General features: G+C 46.2%; 2 protein-coding genes across 3 annotated transcripts in view; both read left to right on the forward strand.

Annotated features, from left to right (window-relative positions):
* naa15a (N-alpha-acetyltransferase 15, NatA auxiliary subunit a) overlaps positions 1 to 24639 on the forward strand; it is a 290869-nt gene that overhangs the window by 110538 nt on the left and 155692 nt on the right. The window lies entirely within an intron of this gene.
* On the forward strand, positions 325 to 24528 carry hars (histidyl-tRNA synthetase). Of its 2 annotated transcripts, XM_072396302.1 has the most exons (14): positions 391 to 482; positions 2723 to 3095; positions 3192 to 3281; positions 12231 to 12350; positions 12436 to 12531; positions 12706 to 12831; positions 12952 to 13059; positions 13135 to 13233; positions 13910 to 14003; positions 14986 to 15113; positions 15233 to 15505; positions 15589 to 15705; positions 16464 to 16610; positions 24081 to 24528. In XM_072396302.1, exons 2-14 carry the CDS (start codon positions 2985 to 2987, stop codon positions 24138 to 24140), a joined length of 1569 nt encoding a protein of 522 aa, XP_072252403.1. In that variant the 5' UTR covers positions 391 to 482; positions 2723 to 2984; the 3' UTR covers positions 24141 to 24528. The 2 variants fall into 2 exon arrangements, with proteins under 2 accessions (XP_072252404.1, XP_072252403.1); XM_072396303.1 differs by lacking the exon at positions 2723 to 3095 and having other exon boundaries at positions 325 to 482.

The following is a 24639-nucleotide window of genomic DNA, read 5'->3' on the forward strand; positions in this document are numbered from 1 at the left end:
CGCCACTTCTTCCACGCTGCACGGAGAGCCGGCACCAACCCTGATGCCGTGCTTCCGTGACAGCATGGAGAAGCCACCGGACGCCATTTTGGCCTCCCAGCAAGGCTGGGAAGCACACCAAACAAAACAACTAAAAAACGAAATTAAACTTTCCACACACTACACAAAAGACTCAAAACCAACACAACTAATGAAACATTAAACAAATTTAGACAAAGATAGAGAAAAAAAGGTAGAAGAAGAAGAAGAAGAAGAAGAAGAAGAAGAAGAAGAAGAAGAAGAAGAAGAAGAAGAAGAAGAAGTTCAACGGAAGTAATACGTACTTCCGTTTCCGTTTTACGTCAGCCATAATTTTGTCAGCTGCGGGCTCAGCAGCACCTTAATGAAACGCTATGGAGGACAAGGCTCAGATTCAAGAGGCCATTAAAATCCAAGGCGAAGTCGTTCGGAGGTTAAAATCCGATAAGGCGAACAAAGAGCAGGTCAGCGCTCATGTTTGTGTTTCACACTTACATCCATGTCAAAGCGAGCTCGTAACACGCGGTCAGCATCACGCGCGTTTTATCCCACTGAAAGGAAAGCGGCTAACTTAAGCACACATCAGGAAACTAACAGAAAAAAGTATGGAGCACAGTTTTGGTTTATAATAATGCGTTACTCTTACGTTATAAGCCATTACAAACGTCCAGTATATCTAATGACTAAGAAAGGCTCAGTCACTTGAAAAACCGTATTTCCATATTCTGTTCATTACACATTGAATTCCTGTAAATATGATCAGTGTTTCGGAACTAGATGAACACTAATCATATTTTAGCTTTAGAGATGTAAGATATTCGCACAGTGCTGGTTACTGTGTTTCTTTTCAGCCGGCTGCTAGCTGCGGGCTGGAGCGGCTAGCCGGTGGCTTCAGGCGAGTCTAATGCTCGGTTTATACTCCTCCGTAACGGCGACGTCGTCATTAAGCAACATGTTGCTCTGCAATTCACCAGGCCGCTCACCTGAGTGAGGGCAGCTCACACTTAGAGTAGTACTTATCCCCCTGTTTCATGGACACACTTCCTGATCCACAGCAGATGTAGAGAAACAATAAATATCCTTTTTAATCTTTTGTGGGTCTCTAGATGTTCTGCTGATATTGGGGCTGCACGGTTATGACCTAAACCATAACCACGATTATTTTTTATCAATATTCTAATCACGATTATTAATCATGATCATTCATCATGTCTGGAAAAAAATGGATTTTTATTGCACCATTTATAAACAAATAATGTGCCAACAACTTTTAGTGAAAAGTTGAAATTAGAATAAATGAAAAATAATGCAAAATAAAAACAAAAACCCCATCGCACAGATGTCTTAGGCCAAATAAAAAGCTGGCTGTTTTATGGCTGTTATTCCTGCGTGTCTTTGGGAGGTGGATGGATGGGGTTCTGCCCGGTGCAGGCTGCTGTAATGGTTGTCTGGGTCGGCGCTGGACACAGACGCGGATTTTGGGAATTAACATTAGCTTTGGCCTTCATGCATTCCTCATGTTTAGGTTTGTGATGTTTTTTCAGGTGGTAGAACAGATTAGTGTTACTCTGGGGCAGACACTACTCTGTTACACTCTTTGCAGATAACTTGCTCTTGTTTAACGTCACTTGCCCTGAATCTGAAACGAGTCCAGACAGTGGATGTCGCCCCGTCTAACTCATAGACTGTCCAACGAGCCGCCGCTGCAGGCTGTCTTACACTGCGCTTGTTGTTCAGGCAGCTTAATGAAGCCTTAACCATGCTGTCGCCCCCTGGTGGTTGGTAGATGGCTGGTTGAGAACATGTGGTTAGATGCAGGCAGCAGAGCTGCAGTTTGAATGTAAATATCGTTGATGATCAGATTAATATAATTGTGGCCACCAAAATCGTGATCACGATCAAAATACAATGAATTGTGCAGCCCTAGCTGACATGTAATAATATGAATATGTCCTCCAGAGCCGGGCCTGATGTTGGTGTGTACTTCATGATAATTGTCATATCAGCAGACTCCCAGAGGATTTAAATGCACTTGCATAAATATGTCTACATTCAGTAACATACAAGTACTGAAGTTCAGAGTTAACTGATGCACAGTATGCACCGATCAGCCATAACATTATGACCTACTACAGAGTGAGCAGTCAGTGCGTGGTCAAAGAACAGCTGAAGGTGTCCTGGAGAGTCTGGTAGCTTAGCAACAGATCCTTAGGGCCCTGTGGGATGGTATGCATGGTAACAGGCAGCAGATAAAATGTTCAACTTTTCTTTTTCTTTGTCACTTAGTTGTGTGTGTAGCCTTCTAATGCTTCATAAGACACATACCAAGCACCAGGGCTGCGTTGGTCTGTCTGTGTCTGTGTGTGTGTGTGTGTGTGTGTGTGTGTGTGTGTGTGTGTGTGTACACGTGTGTGTTGGTCTGTGTGTGCGTGTGTGTGTGTGTGTGTTGGTCTGTGTGTGTGTACGTGTGTGTTGGTCTGTGTGTGTGTGTGTGTGTGTGTGTTGGTCTGTCTGTGTGTGTGTGTGTGTGTGTGTGTGTGTGTTGGTCTGTGTGTGTGTGTGTGTGTGTGTGTTGGTCTGTGTGTGTGTGTGTGTGTGTGTGTGTGTGTGTGTTGGTCTGGTACTTTTGATTGACTTGCTACATCTCATGTTCTATCCTCCACGCTGTGGTGATGATGATGCGTCATGCCCCGCCTTCCCCTAGTGACAGGGTTGCTTACCGCTTTTCTCCTGTTCTTCCTGCCTGGCCCTCGATGACCTCGGGCCGCTTTGCCTTTCATCATCTACCTCACTGTCTGGGGGATCCAACCCTGCTGGATGGCTCCATCCGTGCTTTTGTGATTGGCTGCACTGGCTGGCCCTGGACAATACTATTGGATTTTGTCGTACCCATGATGCTCTCCTGAATTTTGGCTCTTCTGATTTTGGGACTGTTTTTCAATTCTACCTGCTCCCTGTGGCGTTGGATGACCATGTTGACCATGTCCTGTGTTCGTGTTTGCTCTGCTCTGACGGCCTTTCGGATGGCAACACGTGTCCGATCTCTGCATTCTGTCCCTGGAATCACCGTGGCTCAGGTGGGTCTGAACACTGGTGGAGTTGAGCTTTCTTCATGATAATTCAACAGCTCCTAAGACTAATCCCCCAACTTGTGGTTTATGTGTGTGTTGCAGATCGATGAAGAGGTAGCTAAACTGCTGGAGCTAAAGGCTCAGCTTGGAGGAGATGATGGCAAACACCAGTTTGTCCTCAAAACACCAAAGGTAAGAGTCAGGATAGATTTGAACCTTAGCTTGATTAGAAGTGTTGTTTCTTACTCTCACTGCTCTTTCTTACTTGGGCAAAGAATGAATATGTTATTAACAGAGTATTAATACTTTAATAACACTAAAAAAGATTAGCACTGATAATACAAGCAATGAGCTGCGATGAGCAATGATGAGGTCTGAAGGTGGGACTTTTATTTTAGACTGAACTTCCTGTAAGTCCCTCACACTGACATTCACATTCAGCTGCTCATCAATGGACACAGACAGGAGCCACCAACAGGAACAGGAACTTTGTCATAGTGCTACATTTCTCACCCAGTTTAACACTGTCCTCAGCCACACCAAACGCACTGACAAAACACTGACCGAATGATGAGGATCGAGTTATGTCATGACTCACAAACTGTATACAGTCCAAGGGACCGCTCCTTGTGGTTTGCAGCAGTATACGAGTTAGGATTTAATTAAGATTTGAAGTCCATATCAATTGATTGTTGTCTGTTAACTACTATGCAAAACAGAAGGAAGAAATGCTGCTTTACTCTTTGAAACACTGTGCTGTTAAATTAATTAAAGTTATTACAATCTAATTATAAATAATAAATATTATTAATGGTAAGCTTTTTGCAGATGAGGTAAAAGAAACGTGATGGAATCATCTTGTGATTTGCATTTCTAAAACAAGTTAATTGGTTGCTAGCATCCAGCACCCTGTGCTCACCTGTCCTCGGGACTTTTTGCATCCCACGCCAGTAGCTTGGTAATGCCATCCTCCTCCTCCTCCATCATCTCCATCCCTGCTGCTGATTTAAAAACTACATTCCCAGTTCATCCATGCCCCATCAGCAGCGCACACGTCCATGCAGCTCATCCATAAGACTTTAATTCAATTCAATTCAGTTTTATTTATATAGCGCCAGATTACAACAATTGTCATCTCAAGGCACTTAAATAATATAGTCCAATTCAAGCCAATTGGAATCCAATTCATTCATATGGAGCCAATTCAAAAATTAATATCCTAGCTAAGGAAACCAACAGATTGGACCGAAACTTGTCTTCAGTCCAATCTCCCGTCCTGAGCCTGAGGGACTGTGGAAAGGAACGACTCCCTTTAACAGGAAGAAACCTCTGGCAGAACCAGAACCAGGAAGAAACCTCTGGCAGAACCAGAACCAGGAAGAAACCTCTGGCAGAACCAGAACCAGGAAGAAACCTCTGGCAGAACCAGGAAGAAACCTCTGGCAGAACCAGAACCAGGAAGAAACCTCTGGCAGAACCAGAACCAAGAAGAAACCTCTGGCAGAACCAGAACCAGGAAGAAACCTCTGGCAGAACCAGGAATAAACCTCTGGCAGAACCAGAACCAGGAAGAAACCTCTGGCAGAACCAGAACCAGGAAGAAACCTCTGGCAGAACCAGGAAGAAACCTCTGGCAGAACCAGAACCAGGAAGAAACCTCTGGCAGAACCAGAACCAGGAGGAAACCTCTGGCAGAACCAGAACCAAGAAGAAACCTCTGGCAGAACCAGGAAGAAACCTCTGGCAGAACCAGACTCAGGAAGGGTGGCCATCCGCCTCGACCAGCTGGGGTTTGAGAAGACAGAAAAGAGGGAAAAGAGGGGGGAAAAACACCATAACACCATTCAAAGGATATCTGTTGGAACAGGGAAACATACGTTAATAACCACAATAATGTCACATGTACATAAAATCAATTTTGAAATTAAACAGGGGGAAAAAGAGAGCAAAGTGAGGAAAGGTGTTACAGATGAGGTCCCCCAGCAGTCTAAGCCTATAGCAGCTTAACTATGGGATGTTTCAGGATTACCTGAGCCATCCCTAACTATAAGCTTTATCAAAAAGGAAAGTTTTAAGCCTAATCTTAAAAGTGGAAAGGGTGTCTGCTTCCCGGACATTTACTGGCAGCTTATTCCACAAGAGAGGGGCCTGATAACTGAAGGCTCTACCTCCCATTCTACTTTTAGAAACTCTGGGAACAACAAGTAAACCTGCAGTTTGGGAGCAAAGTGCTCTGTTAGGAAAATATCTTACAATTAAATCTTTAAGATATGATGGAGCTCGGTCATTAAGAGCTTTATATGTGAGGAGAAGAATCTTAAATTCTATTCGGAATTTAACAGGGAGCCAATGAAGAGAAGATAAAATATAAATGATAACAAAGTTGAGCTGCAACTATTTTTTCAAGAACTTTAGACAAAAAAGGGAGATTGGATATAGGTCGATAATTAGCCAACACTTCTGAATCAAGAGTAGGTTTTTTAAGTAAAGGTTTAATTACAGCAACCTTAAAAGTCTGAGGTACATATCCTGTCAACAAAGACCGATTTATCAAATCCAATATGGAAGTGTCAATTAAGGGGAAAACCTCCTTGAACAGTCTGGTTGGGATTGGGTCTAACATACAAGTTGATGGTTTAGAAGAGACTGCTGCTGTTGTTAGCTCAGAAAGATCAACTGGGCAGAAGCTGTCTAAATACAAATCAGGTTCTAAAGATACTTCTAAAGCTGCTCTACTTGATGATACATCAGTGATGATATTGGGAAGGATTCCATTAATCTTCTCTCTGATAGAAACAATTTTATTGATGAAGAATCTCATGAAGTCATCACTGCTGAGAGTTAAAGGAATACATGGCTCAACAGAGCTCAGACTCTTTGTCAGCCTGGCAACAGTGCTGAAAAGAAACCTGGGATTATTCTTATTCTCTTCTATCAATGATGAATAATAAGCAGTTCTAGCTTTACTTTAGTGTTGAGCGACATCAGCAAGTCAAAGAATCTAGGCTTTTTATCACTGAAACATGGCAGAGGGATATGGATTATCCTTCCCTCATTGAGCTTTGTGCTGAGGATTTCACATTTATCAGCTTGCCACGGTCCATGACCACCACTGCTGTGGTGCTCAGTCGTCAGCTGGTGAACGATGCCTTTTACTCTTCTTTTGAATTTTATTTATATCCTTTTTATCATATTTTAGCTTACCACCCACACCCATTTTGAAATGAATTTAGTTACTTTTGGTCATTTTTTTAAATGATGTAGATTTTTCATTCTTGGTGACATGTTGATAATGCCTGAGATGAATTTGACTCCAGTTTTATTGACTCTTTTAATCTCACTCAACATGTTATTGGCCCCACACATACTTTGGATGTCACTTTTAGTCTTGGTTTAAATATTGGCTGTTTCATGGCTGAGCATATTCTGATTTCTGATCATCATAGTGTTTTGTTTGATTTGTCTTTTTTTACATTTTTTTACCCTGGTGCCAGGCCTGTAAGTTTTCTGCGGCCTTATGTAAGAGCGCTGTCAAGTTTCTATCTTCAGACTCTGATAGTGGCAGCTGGCCCATGGGGGGGGTGCTGGGGCGCCACCCTCCCTGTTAAAAAGAGGGGAAATGTAAAATATATTTTTACAAATTCAGTTTAAAATGTCAGTTTACACACTAGTAGGGATGTAATGATATAGAAATTTTGATATCTCGATTATAGTGACCAAATTATCATGGTTGACGACATTATCGTGATATTCTCAATTGCTGTACAAATGTCCAAAAAACACATACATTGAAATAATTTCACGAAATCTTGTGATTTCCTTGTCATACTAAAATATTAGAAGCCAGAATCTTGTGAAAATGAAACTTTGACAGAAAGAGAGTTTATTATATAACTCCCGTTTTTAACTTGCTATTATGAATATGACCTTATGTTCTTCCAAACCTTAATGAACACATTTACATTAGTTTACGCCGCCTTACAGTGTGTCGGCTCCGCTCAGTGGAGCACACAAAGCCGACAGCAGACTGGCTGTCTTCAGTTCCGTTTCATTTGGACACTTAGCAACACAGCTGCTAACACGGCTAGTGGCTGCTCAGCTAGTAGTTGCTAAGTGTCTCATAATGAAAACAGAAAACGTTGCATTTTAGGAGGATAGATACTGCTCGAAACTTTGCTATACATCACTGATAAGTTATCAGCAAGTGACACAATCTTCTTCAAGCCGATGTCCCTCACATGATGTATTTGAACCAAAGCATGTGAACGGAGCTGAGCGGTGAGCATTTCCACTCCTCCCTGCTCCACCGCTCAAAGTCGCAACAAAACGCTTTGCTCAGTTCCCTCCCCGCTCACCAAAGAATTGTATTCCGCTCAAATTTGAAAGAAGGAGCAATTCATCCGGGGACACGATGCGTGGCGTACGTGTAGCGGGTTTGTTGCGTGACAACAGTTTAGTTAACTGTTAAAGGCTCAGGTGAATTCCGGGTGGATTTGTGCATGCTCTTCACTTGTGGTGTGAGCGGAACTGGAGCAGCACGGTGCAATCGCCCCGCCCATTTGATTAAAAGCACGCTCCGCTCCCCGCTCCGTTCACATGCTCTGATTTGAAGTGACGTTGGCTTACCTTGCATTGGCTGTAAAGCTGTGGGTGATGCTCATGGAGATGGGACAGTAGATTTGTAGTGTTACTGCCTTTCGCAGCACCTTTTTTTCTTACATGTTCTGCAGACAGGATAATTGTCCTCCAGTTGTCCCTCTGCATTCTTAAAAAAAAAACAAAATATGGCCAGACCTCGGATTTCATCCTTTTAGTGGGGTGGAAAATGTCCTGCGTGCTGTCAGCGCTTTCCGCCATGCTTTTATTATCGATGCCTACTTTTCGAGCTACGTATTCACGCGAGACACAGTCACAAGACGGTCGCGGGACTTGGATGAGGCTGGTATTACATTTCCCAATAATCCACAGAGATAATGGGATTAATTCAAACATAAATGGTAAACGCTAAAGGGAAAGTCTTTATCTTGCAATCTAGTGCTTTTATGCGGTGGTGTAATGTGAGTTGACCAGAAAAAAAACAAACAAATTGTGATTAATTTACCCATTGAACGAGTCACTTCAGTCATCATCGCTAGTATTGCCCCCCTGAGAAATTTGTCAGGAGCTGCCACTGGACTCTGATATTGAGAGGCAAGTACAGTGTCTGATGAGCATGGCTCCTCTATTTTAGATCCAAATACTGCTACAAAAGTCTGAATAGGCAGGCCCCTGGATAAATGACAGCACTCCTGTCTTCTAATCAAGGTTTAAGGAAATCAACAAGTCCATTGTGATTATTTACAAGAACTTGAATTGGCTTTTGATAATATGGTCAGGGATGCCAGAGCTAAATATTTTTCTGATCTTATTTCATATAGTTGACACAATCCTAAAATCCAGTTTCCTGTCTCCTGCATCAGCTGCTGCTCCGGTCTCCTCTGTTTAGCGGTGCAATCTGTTTCTCTCCTTCTTTGTTGGGCACCTTTGTTCAGCTGAACTCAGATAACACAGCTTCTGGATGTTCGGTCTTCTTCAGACAGACATGCTTTACATAATCCAGGATCTGAGCCTGGATCAGCATGTAAACAGCTCAGTTCCTTCATGTTTCAGCCTAAATCAGCTTGTTGTATCCCAGCAGAGATTTCTCTGAACTGCTTACAGGTGGTCCAGAATGCAGCTGCCAGGTGGCTGACAGAGCCTTCCAGAAGCTCTCATATTCCATCAGTTCTGGTTTCTTTCTCTGAGCTCAGAGATCACAGCCTCAGGACTCTGAGCTAACCTCAGGACTCTGAGCTCAGAGATCACAGCCTCAGGACTCTGAGCTCAGAGATCACAGCCTCAGGACTCTGAGCTCAGAGATCACAGCCTCAGGACTCTGAGCTCAGAGATCACAGCCTCAGGACTCTGAGCTCAGAGATCACAGCCTCAGGACTCTGAGCTCAGAGATCACAGCCTCAGGACTCTGGGTTTGTTGGTTGTCCCTCCACCCAGGCTCAGAAGCGAAGGAGACGCTGCTTTTGGTGGTGTTGGAACTCTTTAGCTTTGGACTTGAGCTGTGTGAGCAACGTGGACACTTAAAAAGCTTCTTCACACAGCTCTATTTAAAGGGGAACTCCGGTATTTTTAAACCTAGACCTTATTTCTGGCATGAAATACCTTTATCTACTCACCAAGAACAGTTTGGTGAAAGTCGGTGTCCTGCCAAAACTATTTAGAAAACTCGTACATCCATATAACAGAGTTAATGGGGCAGGGACGATGCAGCCTCTAAATAAGACATTATCTGTCTTTATTTCACCAATACTTTAAGAAGAATGAATGAACGAAGGTGCTGTAAAAATGCTGTAAGTGAAAATAACGAATGGTTATCCCGTACTTTTTGCCAGGACACTGTTTGCAGTGTCAGTGGAGCAGTGATGGAGATCACTGATGCACATTACAAACTTCAAACATATTCAGTCACCTGATAAAAACTTTTAATGGCTTGACAGCCCAAACTGGGGCTCCACAATTAATTGAGAAACAGGTACACTAAAAAAAAGCTTCATAATTGTCAGCTGTCTTTGATCTTTCCTCATATGAAGTAAATGTGTCCAAATGGAAGCGTTTTCTGATGTACAGTCCTTGACAAAAATCTTGTCACTTATCCATTTTATAGAAACAACTGCTTATAACCTGACTTTTAATTAATCCATTGGTTTTAGAAATGGCTCCTATAAAAGCTAAAACCCTCCCAAAGTATGTTTAATATCCTAAAATAAATTTGATTTTGGCAAGACAAAAGTTTTGTCGCTACAGAGAGTAATGTGAAAATTGAACAAAAAATTTACTTCAAATACAAATATATGTTGCATAACATCAGTGAATTAAGTAGTGGTGCTGAGATTCATATTTAATATCTTGTATGACTTCCATGAGCTTGAAGGACTGCATCCATGCAGTTCGACAATGATTCATACAATTCATTGATGAAGTCATCAGGAATAGCAAAGAAAGCAGTCTTACATGCCTCCCAGAGTTCATCAGGATTCTTTGGTTTCATCTTCCATGCTTCTGCTTTCATTCTACCCCAGACATGCTCAATGATGTTCCTGTCTGGTGACTGGGCTGGCCAGTCCTGGAGCACCTTGATCTTTTTCGCCTTGAGGGACTTTGATGTAGAGATTGAAGTATGCGATTGAGCACCACCCTGCTGCTAAATTTGACCCCTTTTATGGTTGGGAGTGTAAGAGGTAGCTAATACTAATCTTGATATTTTAGGCTATTGATATTGCCTTCCACCCTGCAAATCTCTCGCACACCCCCATACTGGATGTAACCCCAGACCATGATTTACTGTTTTCTGGGTGAATCTTGGATCGATGCGGGCCCCAGTTGCTGTCCTGCATTCTTTGCGGCGGCTGTGATGTAATTCAACAGAAGATTCATCTGAGAAATCCACCTTCTGCCACTTTTCCAGCATCCATCCTTTTGGCAGGCTGTGGGCCTTGGCAAATGCCAAACGTTTCCTTAATTGCCTTTTGTTTAGTGCTGGTTTCTGGGCACTGATTTGACCATGGAGGCCTTTTCAAGACAGAATTCTACAAACTGTTCTGGTTGACACGGGAACTTGAGATGACCTGGCCTGGTGGAGCAGTGGGAAAGGGGTTGGCCTTGGATTTTCGAACCAACAAACGGTTCTCCTGAGCAGTTGTCTTGCAGGGTCTGCCAGACCTGGGCTTGTCAAAAACATCTCCAGTCTCTTCAAATCTTTTTCTTATTCTTTCTACTTGACGCTGAGACACATTGAAGGTGTCAGCCACCTCAGTGGCAGTGGTCAAGTTGCAGTTGATGACGGTCTAATGTGCTGGGGTTCTTTTTATACACACCCACTTATTGGTTGATTAATTGTTGGTCACAGACAAAGACTTTTGTCTTTGCAAAAACCGATTCAGTGGGCTTTGCCAAGCTGTGAAGGTTAGAATGCTTTTCAGCAATTTTGTTTGGCACCAAAACATCATTTCAAAAGTTGTTGGGATTGAAATTAGCCATTTCTTGTATAAAAAAAATTATTAGACATTTATTTTAGGGGCACTTAAGGTCAACTTGTACCCAAGCGACAAGACTTTTGTCAGGGACTGTAATAAGTGGATTTCATTCTGGATTTACACCGAACATTATGACTTACTACAGAGTGAGCTCTCCTCTTCCTGCCCAAAGAGCTCGGAGCAGTCAGTGCGTGGTCAAAGAACAGCTGAAGGTGTCCTGGAGAGTCTTGTACCTTAGCAACAGATCCTTAGGGCCCTGTGGGTTGTGGGGAGGGTCTTCAAATGTTGGACTTGATTCCCACAGATTCCCATCAGATTTGTATCTGGGGAGTTTAGAGGTTTAGAGGGGGGGGGGGGGGGGGGGGGGGGGGGGGGGGTGCAGGCATGTTTAGGTAGGTGTCGAAGTGAAATCCATGTGAGTCCCAGGATGCAGGATTCCCAGCAGAACAGTGAGTCTGGGGTTACATGAGTGCTATCGGATCGGATTAATGGCTAAATTACGGAAAGAAAGAAACAACGCGATGGAGAATGCGCCGTTGTGCATCTCTGTTCCATAACCAGCTCATCACAGATGGAGAGGGACGCAGCTTCATCTCGCTCTGCGTTCTCCATCTTTCTGAATGCCTGAGTTTGTTGTTGTTGGTGGTGAAGACGTCAACAGGAAGTGGCTCTATTAGCGATAGCTGAAATGGGGACAGCGCCACCTATGGTACCGGGGTATGACCTGCTTTGTGCCAGTGATTCCATTCATTCACCGCCATATATCCATATAATAATTAATTATTAATAATTCCCCTCAGATAAGGAGCAGAACCCAACTGTAGCTGTAACCCAGTTAATCTCACCATGGAGACCCACCCACTGAATAGGATCGAGTGGTTGCTAAAACCACATGACACCCCTACTTTAAAGTAGTTGTAGTAACACCTGCTACTTCTTCTTTTCATCTTCATTTTCTTCTGATTGTTCATTTGAAATGTGTTGCTCCAGCACAGCTGCTAGAATATTGTAATTAAGTGAAAACAAATGCATTCAGTAGTCAGATGGAAACAAAGGGGATGTGTTTGTCTGGCAGGGAACACGGGACTACAACCCCAAGCAGATGGCCATCAGAGAGAAAGTCTTCAACACCATCATCAGCTGCTTTAAGCGCCATGCAGCAGAGACCATCGACACACCTGTTTTTGAACTAAAGGTAGATTTTCACACCATTATTGTTTGGAATCGAGCAGGGAAACATGGAACATACATGGCAGTGAAACTTCTCCCTGTTGCCATAGGAAACGTTGACGGGGAAATACGGAGAAGATTCTAAGCTCATCTATGACCTCAAAGACCAAGGAGGAGAGCTGCTGTCCCTCAGATATGACCTCACTGTATCCTCACAGACATCTGTCTTGTGCAGAACAGCTGTCTGAGTTCACATACATTTCCATAAGCTCGATTAAGTTTGCTTTCTGTTGAACGTATGTGCTATAAGGTTAAAGATGCATTAGTCCTCTAAAGGTCAGTAAGCACAGAGCATGTTCCCTTGACTTTCTCTCTGTCAGGTGCCCTTTGCACGTTACTTGGCCATGAACAAGATAACCAACATCAAGCGCTACCACATTGCTAAGGTGTATCGCCGTGACAACCCAGCAATGACCCGTGGCCGCTACAGAGAATTTTATCAATGTGTGAGTCCTCAGATGCACATTTCCACTCCTCATTTGTTAAGTGTTCTCTTTATATGTTTGGGATCTGGCCTAGTTTGATTCACTGAGAGTTTTATCCAATGTTGTGTGTGTGTGTTTCAGGACTTTGACATAGCAGGTCAGTATGATGCCATGATCCCGGATGCAGAGTGTCTGAAGATTGTTCATGAAATCCTCAGTGAGCTGGAGCTTGGGGACTTCTGTATTAAGGTCAGTCAGTGAATTCAGCTGAGTCGTCAGACTTGTCAGGCAACATCACTTCCTTATCACATTCTTCATTTCCAGGTCAATGACAGACGCATCCTTGATGGGATGTTTGCTGTGTGTGGAGTTCCAGATGACAAGTTTCGCACCATCTGTTCAACAGTGGACAAACTAGATAAGGTACGAAGACTCCACCCAGTGTGTTCCCTTCACATGCACCATCACATGCGCTTCCTGCTATAACTCTTTGGAAAGCCAGGATTCCAGTCACTAGCAACACAAATGTTTGAAAATGTGCAAACAAGAAATGTGAATGAGAAACGTTAAGGGGACCGCAGGGAGGCAGGGTGGGCTGCTCTGCTCATGGTGGTAACTCACCAAAGCAGGTAGTGGTCCCCTCGAAGACTGTGGTGGACATCAACGTGAGGAAAATGAAGAGATCTCTTGTTTCGGAATTCTGTTTAACTGCAAAGAGATGAGCAGAGCACCCCATAACAGCTGAGAAACAGCCTCCATTTGTTTTGATTTAAGTCTGATTCATTCATCTTTCAGCAGTGAAAAACACTGAGGATAGGATTCAAATGTCTCGGGCAGTTAGAGTTTCTCCTTTTTTTGTCTCGATATTAAATTAAATGTACATTTTTAATGATTTTTTTTTTTCCAGCCAAAATCAGCTCTGGCCTTCACATCCTGTATATACTAGAATACGTCTTCATTCAGGGAAACAGTTTTAGCTGCATGTATTAAGACCACAGGCCTGCTCTTCTTCTGTGTCCCCTATGTTCTTATGCTTTTCCTTGTCTCAGTCTGACAGTCTGCTCTGAATCATGTACCCGTTTTGCTGCTTCTGCTCCAGATGCCCTGGGAGGATGTAAAGAAAGAGATGGTGAATGAGAAGGGCTTGTCAGAGGAGGCTGCCAACCAGATTGGGGAGTATGTCAGCATGCAGGGTGAGAGTTCCAGCCCAGCAAAGTTCTGTGCATGAATGCAATTTCCAATTATTTAAACCATCACATCTCCATTTCCTAGTTTTTGTTCCACCTGTGTTTTCTTAATCCAGTTATTTCTTGTGGTAAGGACTTAGCTGAGCTTGACTCCACCATCTGTCTTCATCTTAACGGTGACATATTGTGCATTTTCTTACAAGTTTCCTGAGGTCCCGGGGAAATAATACAGAGACAGCTCCTGTTTAGTAAAGAGTCAGAGCAGACAGTAACTGAAGGTGAGATTGGATGTTGCAGCATGAAGCAAGAGGAAAAGAGTTATAATTTCACATTTCCGAGGCACCATGAATGCAGCATCATCTGAAGTTGAAGTTAGGTGGAGATAAAGGAGGAGGAGATTGGATAATGCGTTGTATGTTTTCACTGCATCCGAACACTTTCAGGTAAATGGGGCATAAAACAAAATACCATGCTGGTGTTTTTTGACTTGGCAGTGAGGTTCTCATCTCAGCTGGTTCTGTCTGTGGGGAGCCTGCATGTTCTCCCTGTGTAGGCGTGGGTTCTCTCCAGGTTCTCCGGCTTCCTCCCACCGTCCAACAACATGCTGTTAGGTTAACTGGTGCCTCAAAAATGACCCTATGAGTGAGTGAGAGTGTGCATGGTTGTGTGTCTCTGTGTGGCCCTGTGATGGACTGGTTACCTGTCCAGGTGTACCCTGCCTCTAGCCTGGGACAGGCTCCAGCCCCCCTGCCACCCTGAGCTGGATTAAGGAGGTATAGAAAATGGATGGATGGAATTAGCAGGGGCCTCAGACATCCAAATATATGCTCTTAAGCACAGAAAGAAGCATGTTTCCCTAACACAATCCTTTTAAAGCTTATTTAATGATATCAGCTCACTCGGAAGTCACCAGAAATGGAGCTAAAAGAAGGAGCGTTATTGGACTGAACATCTGCTTGATTTCAGTAGGGTACTGTTTGTGTTGCAGGTGGAATGGACTTAGCGGAGCGCCTCCTCCAGGACCCCAAAATGTCTCAGAGTAAGCAAGCCTGCGCTGGCCTCTCAGATGTCAAGCTTCTCTTTAGCTACCTGCAGCTGTTCCAGGTCACAGACAAGGTGAGACTGCACTATTATCCACCGCTCTCTGCAGGGCTGATTTCCTAATGTTTTGCACACTTTTCTGGTGTCACCAGTACACTCTGTGTACTTGATATTGTTAAATTTGTCATCCTTAGGTAGTGTTTGACCTCAGTCTGGCCCGGGGTCTGGATTATTACACTGGAGTCATTTATGAGGCGGTGCTGACTCAGGCCGGTGTGGCTCCAGCTACTAATGAGACTCAGAATGGGGCCAACGCAGAGGAAAGCGTCAGTGTTGGGAGCGTAGCTGGAGGGGGCCGATACGATGGTCTGGTGGGGATGTTTGACCCCAAAGGTAGGAAGGTTCCGTGTGTGGGAGTCAGCATTGGCATCGAGAGGATCTTCTCCATCATGGAGCAGAAGGCTGAGGTGATGTTCACTTCCTAACCCTGACCTGACTGAGTGTTTGGTGCATAGTGATGTCGCAGCTCTAACACTGGCTTACTGTCCAGGCCTCAGCAGAGAAGGTCCGTACCACGGAGGTTCAGGTCATGGTAGTGTCTGCTCAGAAGAACCTGCTTGAGGAGAGACTCAGGCTCATCACTGAGCTCTGGAATGCTGGCATTAAGGTGTGAGAGGGAGAGACAAAGAGAGAGAGACATTTGTATGGATTGTCATGTTCATTTTTTCCCTTCTATTTCCAGTTTAGCATTTAAACTTGTATTGCTGTGGGCTGAGTTGGGAACATGTGTATAAAACCAGGAGTTATCAGGCTTTATCCCTACTTTCCTGTGGTGTTACCATCTGGTCTGTCATCTGTAGCTTTGATGCTGAATTGATCAGTATTACATTTCAAAGCTGAAGTGAACTTATATACACTCTGGACTTTGCCAGGAACACCTGCTTATTCATGCAAATATCCATGTAACTCATCAGCTGTTAACAGTGTAACTAATTTAATGAATGTGTGTTTTGGATGAGAAGTACCACATTCTCACTGCTAACTAACTGATCCCAGAGCTGTGGCTGATTCAGGTTGATGCTTCACACTGCACATGATCAGATCCAGGCTCACTTTTCTATCACACACTGGAGAGGGGAGGAATAGATATTGCTGATTGGAAAATTCAAACCAACATGTGACAGTTTTCATGCAGTCGTACTGATTCATGTAAATAAGTACGAGTACCCCGGGACATTTGTGCCGTTTTTCTTTTTTTTTCAATGACTAAACTTAACATCATGACTGCCTCCATCCAGGTATTTAATCATTCTCTTTGCTTTCCAAAGATTGGAAATGCACATTTTCAGGTTACTGTCTCATTTATATTTGAATCCCTGAAAAACGGGGACTAAATCCTTAATCTGCATTTTTGTTGTCCTCCAGGCTGAGGTGATGTACAAGAAGAACCCCAAACTGCTCAGTCAGCTGCAGCACTGCGAGGAGTCAGGCATCCCCCTGGTGGCCATACTGGGAGAGCAGGAGCTCAAAGATGGAGTGGTCAAACTCCGCGTGGTGGCCACCAGAGAGGAGGTATGATTGACACACACACGTAACCCTGGAGGTGTCCACACTGTTCTCTGGTTGGTTAGCAGCTCCTTGTTCAGGCTGAGACAGATTTCACTCTTTCTTTTCTGCCTTTCTTAAACATCAGTTATAATATAAAACATTTCACTCAGGCTTCACGGGATCTACTCTGCTCAAAGTCTCCAACAACTTGCTCCCGTCTTTAGATGGGCAAACAGATCCCAGTGCAGCTTTTAAGTGCAGGTTGATCATTCCAAAACGACTTACAGACTGCTGTCTCGTCCTCCTTCGGCCGGTACTCCCGACTTACAGACTGCTGTCTCATCCTCCTTCGGCCGGTACTCCCGACTTACAGACTGCTGTCTCGTCCTCCTTCGGCCGGTACTCCCGACTTACAGACTGCTGTCTCGTCCTCCTTCGGCCGGTACTCCCGACTTACAGACGGCTGTCTCGTCCTCCTTCGGCCGGTACTCCCGACTTACAGGCTGCTGTCTCGTCCTCCTTCGGCCGGTACTCCCGACTTACAGACTGCTGTCTCATCCTCCTTCGGCCGGTACTCCCGACTTACAGACTGCTGTCTCGTCCTCCTTCGGCCGGTACTCCCGACTTACAGACTGCTGTCTCGTCCTCCTTCGGCCGGTACTCCCGACTTACAGACTGCTGTCTCGTCCTCCTTCGGCCGGTACTCCCGACTTACAGACTGCTGTCTCGTCCTCCTTCGGCCGGTACTCCCGACTTACAGACTGCTGTCTGGTCCTCCTTCGGCCGGTACTCCCGACTTACAGACTGCTGTCTCGTCCTACTTCGGCCGGTACTCCCGACTTACAGACTGCTGTCTCGTCCTCCTTCGGCCGGTACTCCCGACTTACAGACTGCTGTCTCGTCCTCCTTCGGCCGGTACTCCCGACTTACAGACTGCTGTCTCATCCTCCTTCGGCCGGTACTCCCGACTTACAGACTGCTGTCTCGTCCTCCTTCGGCCGGTACTCCCGACTTACAGACTGCTGTCTCGTCCTCCTTCGGCCGGTACTCCCGACTTACAGACTGCTGTCTCCTCCTCCTTCGGCCGGTACTCCCGACTTACAGACTGCTGTCTCGTCCTCCTTCGGCCGGTACTCCCGACTTACAGACTGCTGTCTCGTCCTCCTTCGGCCGGTACTCCCGACTTACAGACTGCTGTCTCGTCCTCCTTCGGCCGGTACTCCCGACTTACAGACTGCTGTCTCGTCCTCCTTCGGCCGGTACTCCCGACTTACAGACTGCTGTCTCGTCCTCCTTCGGCCGGTACTCCCGACTTACAGACTGCTGTCTCGTCCTCCTTCGGCCGGTACTCCCGACTTACAGACGGCTGTCTCGTCCTCCTTCGGCCGGTACTCCCGACTTACAGACTGCTGTCTCGTCCTCCTTCGGCCGGTACTCCCGACTTACAGACTGCTGTCTCGTCCTACTTCGGCCGGTACTCCCGACTTACAGACTGCTGTCTCGTCCTCCTTCGGCCGGTACTCCCGACTTACAGACTGCTGTCTCGTCCTCCTTCGGCCGGTACTCCCGACTTACAGACTGCTGTCTCGTCCTCCTTCGGCCGGTACTCCCGACTTACAGACTGCTGTCTCGTCCTCCTTCGGCCGGTACTCCCGACTTACAGACTGCTGTCTCGTCCTACTTCGGCCGGTACTCCCGACTTACAGACTGCTGTCTCGTCCTCCTTCGGCCGGTACTCCCGACTTACAGACTGCTGTCTCGTCCTACTTCGGCCGGTACTCCCGACTTACAGACTGCTGTCTCGTCCTCCTTCGGCCGGTACTCCCGACTTACAGACGGCTGTCTCGTCCTACTTCGGCCGGTACTCCCGACTTACAGACGGCTGTCTCGTCCTCCTTCGGCCGGTACTCCCGACTTACAGACTGCTGTCTCGTCCTCCTTCGGCCGGTACTCCCGACTTACAGACGGCTGTCTCGTCCTCCTTCGGCCGGTACTCCCGACTTACAGACTGCTGTCTCATCCTCCTTCGGCCGGTACTCCCGACTTACAGACTGCTGTCTCGTCCTCCTTCGGCCGGTACTCCCGACTTACAGACTGCTGTCTCGTCCTCCTTCGGCCGGTACTCCCGACTTACAGACGGCTGTCTCGTCCTCCTTCGGCCGGTACTCCCGACTTACAGACGGCTGTCTCGTCCTCCTTCGGCCGGTACTCCCGACTTACAGACTGCTGTCTCGTCCTCCTTCGGCCGGTACTCCCGACTTACAGACTGCTGTCTCGTCCTCCTTCGGCCGGTACTCCCGACTTACAGACTGCTGTCTCGTCCTCCTTCGGCCGGTACTCCCGACTTACAGACTGCTGTCTCGTCCTACTTCGGCCGGTACTCCCGACTTACAGACTGCTGTCTCGTCCTCCTTCGGCCGGTACTCCCGACTTACAGACTGCTGTCTCGTCCTCCTTCGGCCGGTACTCCCGACTTACAGACTGCTGTCTCGTCCTACTTCGGCCGGTACTCCCGACTTACAGACGGCTGTCTCGTCCTCCTTCGGCCGGTACTCCCGACTTACAGACTGCTGTCTCGTCCTCCTTCGGCCGGTACTCCCGACTTACAGACTGCTGTCTCGTCCTCCTTCGGCCGGTACTCCCGACTTACAGACGGCTGTCTCGTCCTACTTCGGCCGGTACTCCCGACTTACAGACGGCTGTCTCGTCCTCCTTCGGCCGGTACTCCCGACTTACAGACGGCTGTCTCGTCCTACTTCGGCCGGTACTCCCGACTTACAGACGGCTGTCTCGTCCTCCTTCGGCCGGTACTCCCGACTTACAGACTGCTGTCTCATCCTCCTTCGGCCGGTACTCCCGACTTACAGACTGCTGTCTCGTCCTCCTTCGGCCGGTACTCCCGACTTACAGACTGCTGTCTCGTCCTCCTTCGGCCGGTACTCCCGACTTACAGACGGCTGTCTCGTCCTCCTTCGGCCGGTACTCCCGACTTACAGACTGCTGTCTCATCCTCCTTCGGCCGGTACTCCCGACTTACAGACGGCTGTCTCGTCCTCCTTCGGCCGGTACTCCCGACTTACAGACGGCTGTCTCGTCCTCCTTCGGCCGGTACTCCCGACTTACAGACTGCTGTCTCGTCCTCCTTCGGCCGGTACTCCCGACTTACAGACTGCTGTCTCATCCTCCTTCGGCCGGTACTCCCGACTTACAGACGGCTGTCTCGTCCTCCTTCGGCCGGTACTCCCGACTTACAGACTGCTGTCTCGTCCTCCTTCGGCCGGTACTCCCGACTTACAGACGGCTGTCTCGTCCTCCTTCGGCCGGTACTCCCGACTTACAGACGGCTGTCTCGTCCTCCTTCGGCCGGTACTCCCGACTTACAGACGGCTGTCTCGTCCTCCTTCGGCCGGTACTCCCGACTTACAGACGGCTGTCTCGTCCTCCTTCGGCCGGTACTCCCGACTTACAGACTGCTGTCTCGTCCTCCTTCGGCCGGTACTCCCGACTTACAGACGGCTGTCTCGTCCTCCTTCGGCCGGTACTCCCGACTTACAGACTGCTGTCTCGTCCTCCTTCGGCCGGTACTCCCGACTTACAGACGGCTGTCTCGTCCTCCTTCGGCCGGTACTCCCGACTTACAGACGGCTGTCTCGTCCTCCTTCGGCCGGTACTCCCGACTTACAGACTGCTGTCTCGTCCTCCTTCGGCCGGTACTCCCGACTTACAGACTGCTGTCTCGTCCTCCTTCGGCCGGTACTCCCGACTTACAGACTGCTGTCTCGTCCTCCTTCGGCCGGTACTCCCGACTTACAGACTGCTGTCTCCTCCTCCTTCGGCCGGTACTCCCGACTTACAGTCTGGTTAGGATGCCCCCTGGGCGCCTCCCTGGGGAGGTGTTCCGGGCACGTCCCACTGGGGGGAGACCCCGGGGGAGACCCAGGACACGTTGGAGAGACTATGGCCTGGGAACGCCTCAGGGTCCCCCCGGAAGAGCTGGAGGAATTGGCCAGGGACAGGGAGGTCTGGGTTTCTCTGTTAAAGCAGCTGCCCCCGCGACCCGACCCCCGGATAAGCGGCAGATGATGGAAGGATGTATGGTTGTGAAATGGGTCTTAAACTGTATTCATTATGGTCTTAAAAAGTCATTTGACTTGTTGAAACCTGCAGAGACCCTGTTTAAATCTAACCCTTAGAAATAACGTTAATTTATTGTAACGCGTTATTTTTGCATTAACTAATGAATTCATTGTTGCCGACAAGTATTTGTCTCCCATTAACGCAGTTTTTATATTTATTATTTTCATTGTAAACGTCTGTTGCTCACCGGCTTTTATTTTGAAAAAGTCCAGCGTGAATGAGCCCAGTATGTTTCTTCCTGCTGCGGCGCTCACAGGAAACAGTCAGAAAAGAAACGAATGGCGGATGAAGCGGGCGAAACAAACATGGAGAAGGTTACAGAACTTTTAAATGGCCATTTTCATTTCAAAGTTCTTCCAGACGGCGCAGGCGACAGAGCCAAAGTTATTTGTAAGCACTGCAACGTTGAAGCCCCTGTGTTGAATGTTTCACCCTCATGGTCCGGTGTCTGTGATGAGTGACAACAGTGTGACGTGTTGAGCACGTTGTGCGCTGCCTGCCAGGTGGTGGGCGTGGCCAAACAAGGAAAGGATGCAGCAGCAGATGCTATTTAGGTTTTAATTGACAGATTACACGCACAATAAGCAGAAATGTCATGCATTTTAAACGTCTGACAGACCACCCACTAACATTTATGTCCATTCTTGTGTCGTCAATGAAAACTCACACAAGTCTCGTCATGTTTTAGTCATCAAAGAGCCATGTTTATCTCGTCACCTTCTTGTTATCATCATGAAAAAAGTGGCATCAACGAAATGCTTTTATCATCGTCATCGTTGACGAAAACAACACTGCTCCCATCAGCCTTGTCATACCGCGGAATTAATAAAATAAAGACCAGAAACTATCATTTCATTAAATGAAGATTGTTTATGATTCCCATACCTCAAGTCCAAGTCAAGGCTCAAGTCTTTTTAGGGCAAGTGTGAAGTCAAGTCTCGAGTCTTTTGTCTTTTGTTTGTGCGACTTAAATGCGACTTGAGTCGCGTCATGTGACTAAGTACAGCAGGTTTCACAACAGGTTGGCAGAGGCTAGAAATACAACAGTGCCATGCATGAAGAGAATACTTGAGACTTGATAAAAATCTAAAGTGGGCTGGTATGAAAATCAAACCTAAATCTAGAAGTATCTCAATAAGTGAGGGAAATTAAGTGATAGAAAGTTTGTAATAGATGAAGAAAAAATTCAAAAAAATAATTAGGAACAGTGCAGTTTCAGAAAGATGCTGCTGAGGGACTGGATAGAATAGATAAATCAGGGCTTCCGGGAAAGTTGAAGCTGTGGTGTCTGCAGTTTGGATTGTTTCCTCGGTTGATGTGGTCACTGTCTGTGTATGAGATTCCATTATCTGTTGCAGAAAAAATGGAAAGATTAGTTAGCTTTTACATTAGGAAGTGGCTGGTGTTCCTAGATGCTTAAGTACTGTGGCACTGTATGGGAAAGGCATACTCAGTATCCCAGTATCTAGTCTAGTAGAGGAGTTTAAATATACTAAAGGACAGAGCTCCTGTTAGCTGGTAATTAGTAAGGTGGTTCCAAACCCAACCAAGGGGAGGAAATGGAATCCAAGAACGGCAGCTCAGGAGCAGCGTTTCCACTTGAAAAGATTGGCACTGGTCATGTGACCTGTAGGTTTTTAATTTACCGGACAAATGTTATCTGAACTTACTGAGCTTAAAATGATAATTGATATGCAGCTTATAAAATAATTACATCAAAACATGTCAATTAATAATCCTTTTTTTGAAAAAAGTATCAGTATCAGAATGCTGTCAACTGACCACGTCGATTCTAAAATGAATATTGCACAAGCCTGCGCTCACAGCCTCCATAAAGAACATTAAGAAACTGAAGGCCTGTTGTCAGATACAACAAACATGGAACACATCTGGCCCGGCTCATTCATTATAACGCAGCATGCTGGCAACTTGATACAATAATAATAAAAAGTCGACACGTTCTATTTTTTCTTTTACTTTTTACGCATTTTCGTGTGTGTGAAATGTGCTGCAGCTGTTTTAAAACCGAATGTGTGCAGTGTCTCCGCCCAGCTTGAAATGTGCATCAGTCGTGTGACTGTGCTCCCCCCCAGGCGCTACCCCCAGGCGCTCCCCCCCAGGCGCTGTGCTGATAGCCCTGATAGGGCTCCGCTGTACGGCTTGACCACATGTTGGACGGTGGCGAAAAACTCTGCTGTTTTCCACTCTGCAGTCACTCTTTGCTTGCGTTTTTCTAGTCCAGTGTATTAATTAAGGCTGTAAACCCAGGCTTGGTCACCGTGGTGATGGGCATCATGTCAAAACTCCGTTATTGCTCGAGTAATTTCTCACGGTTTTGGCGAAGTTTCATATGGAGTCACGCTTTCCAACATTTCGGTTAACCAGCCCTGTCGGGTGCTGTGCTGATGATGCGATACGCTGCTAATCACCGTTTGGGCCGTGCAGTTATCATATCAGGCTTTATGGTGTTTTTTAAATGTTGAAAGGAGTTTGTCGTGTTGCCTAGCGACGTGGCGACAGTAGGAAGACATGTTTCGCACCATAGCTGGCGCTGTGCAGCATCCTGTTTTAAAACCAAACTCCCCGGGTGTCGGCTGCTGTCGTGGTTGGGCCTGAGGCCGTCATAGTCTACTCAGGGCTTTTTTTTTTGGCCCTTTGCGTGTTGAAAGTCACATGACTTAAATCGCAACGTATACGATTAGAATATCTATTTTATCACAAATGCAATTAATCGTTCAGCCCTACTCAGAACCTCCCTCTTCTGCTGAAAGCCTTTAAAGTTTTACAGTTGAGTCGACTCAAAGAGTGAGAGGAGCTTTGCCATGGACATGGAGACCAATGCTCTGAACTTTGCCCTGTCTGCTGCCAAGCGTGTCTCTGTGGGAGGGAAGATCCTGGCTTACAGGTGTGGCAGCAGTGCAAGTTAGAGAAAACCCTTCATTACCCTTTTTTTTTTTTTTTTAGCACAATGTTTTGGATCCTGTTTGAAGGTCCAGTGGTGCCATTTATTGGGGCATCTGAAAGAAGTCCCCTTTTCCAAGAATCCTTCAAGGCCCAAGTATCTCTACCAAGGCCATCCTAATGAATTTGAGCAGTTCCAGCAGACACTGCATGAGGCCAGCTTCTTCATCGACCCATAAAGGATTGCTTTGAGTCATCATTTGTGATTGTCTGATTAGACATAACTGGGCTTACATATATCAAAATGCAGATGTAAATCCCATCTGTAATATGTGGAGCGAGCATGTCAGTTATCTTTCCAAGCCAGGAGAAAGCAACAATGGTCAAAACAAAACAGATGGACACACAGTGGCTAAATAAACCAGGATTAAAACCTGTCTCTCTCTCTCTCCATAGGTTGATATATCCAGAGCTGATCTTATCAGTGAGATTAAGAAAAGGACCTCTGATGCCTAACCACTCCCTTCTGCCCAGCTCCAACTTGATGCATCGCTCTGCAGTCTTGTACAGGGTTCCTCATCCAGTCCTCTGTGGAGCACGGTGGAGCCCTGAAACTACAGGGCACGTTGGTAGCAGCCTCTGTGACTCGCTGAGCATGTGGCGTTCCACGTACTTCTACATTCTGGAACAGCAGTGAATTACATCTGATAGGCATGCTCATAATGTGCTGTGTGTACAGATCGTGTAAATTAAACCAGTCACATCATTTTGATCTTAATCACTTTCACAAGAGAAAAAAAAAGACAGTTGGATGAGTGTTCTTTCATTTCCCTTCCTCACAATTTACTGCAGATTAAAGAGAAGTTCATGTGTGTACCAGACTGAAATAAACATTTTGACCATCTGTGTGCATACTTAGTTTACAGCTAATGTGGGAACTCTGTTGCTGCTGTGATGGTACATTTCATGTCTCAGGACTGACAGACTCTCCAATCCACATTAACCATTTGTATCA

This window comes from Leuresthes tenuis, unplaced genomic scaffold (genome assembly GCF_036924035.1).
Source record: "Leuresthes tenuis unplaced genomic scaffold, fLeuTen1.0.hap1 SCAF_11, whole genome shotgun sequence".
NCBI classification, from domain to species: Eukaryota; Metazoa; Chordata; class Actinopteri; order Atheriniformes; family Atherinopsidae; genus Leuresthes; species Leuresthes tenuis.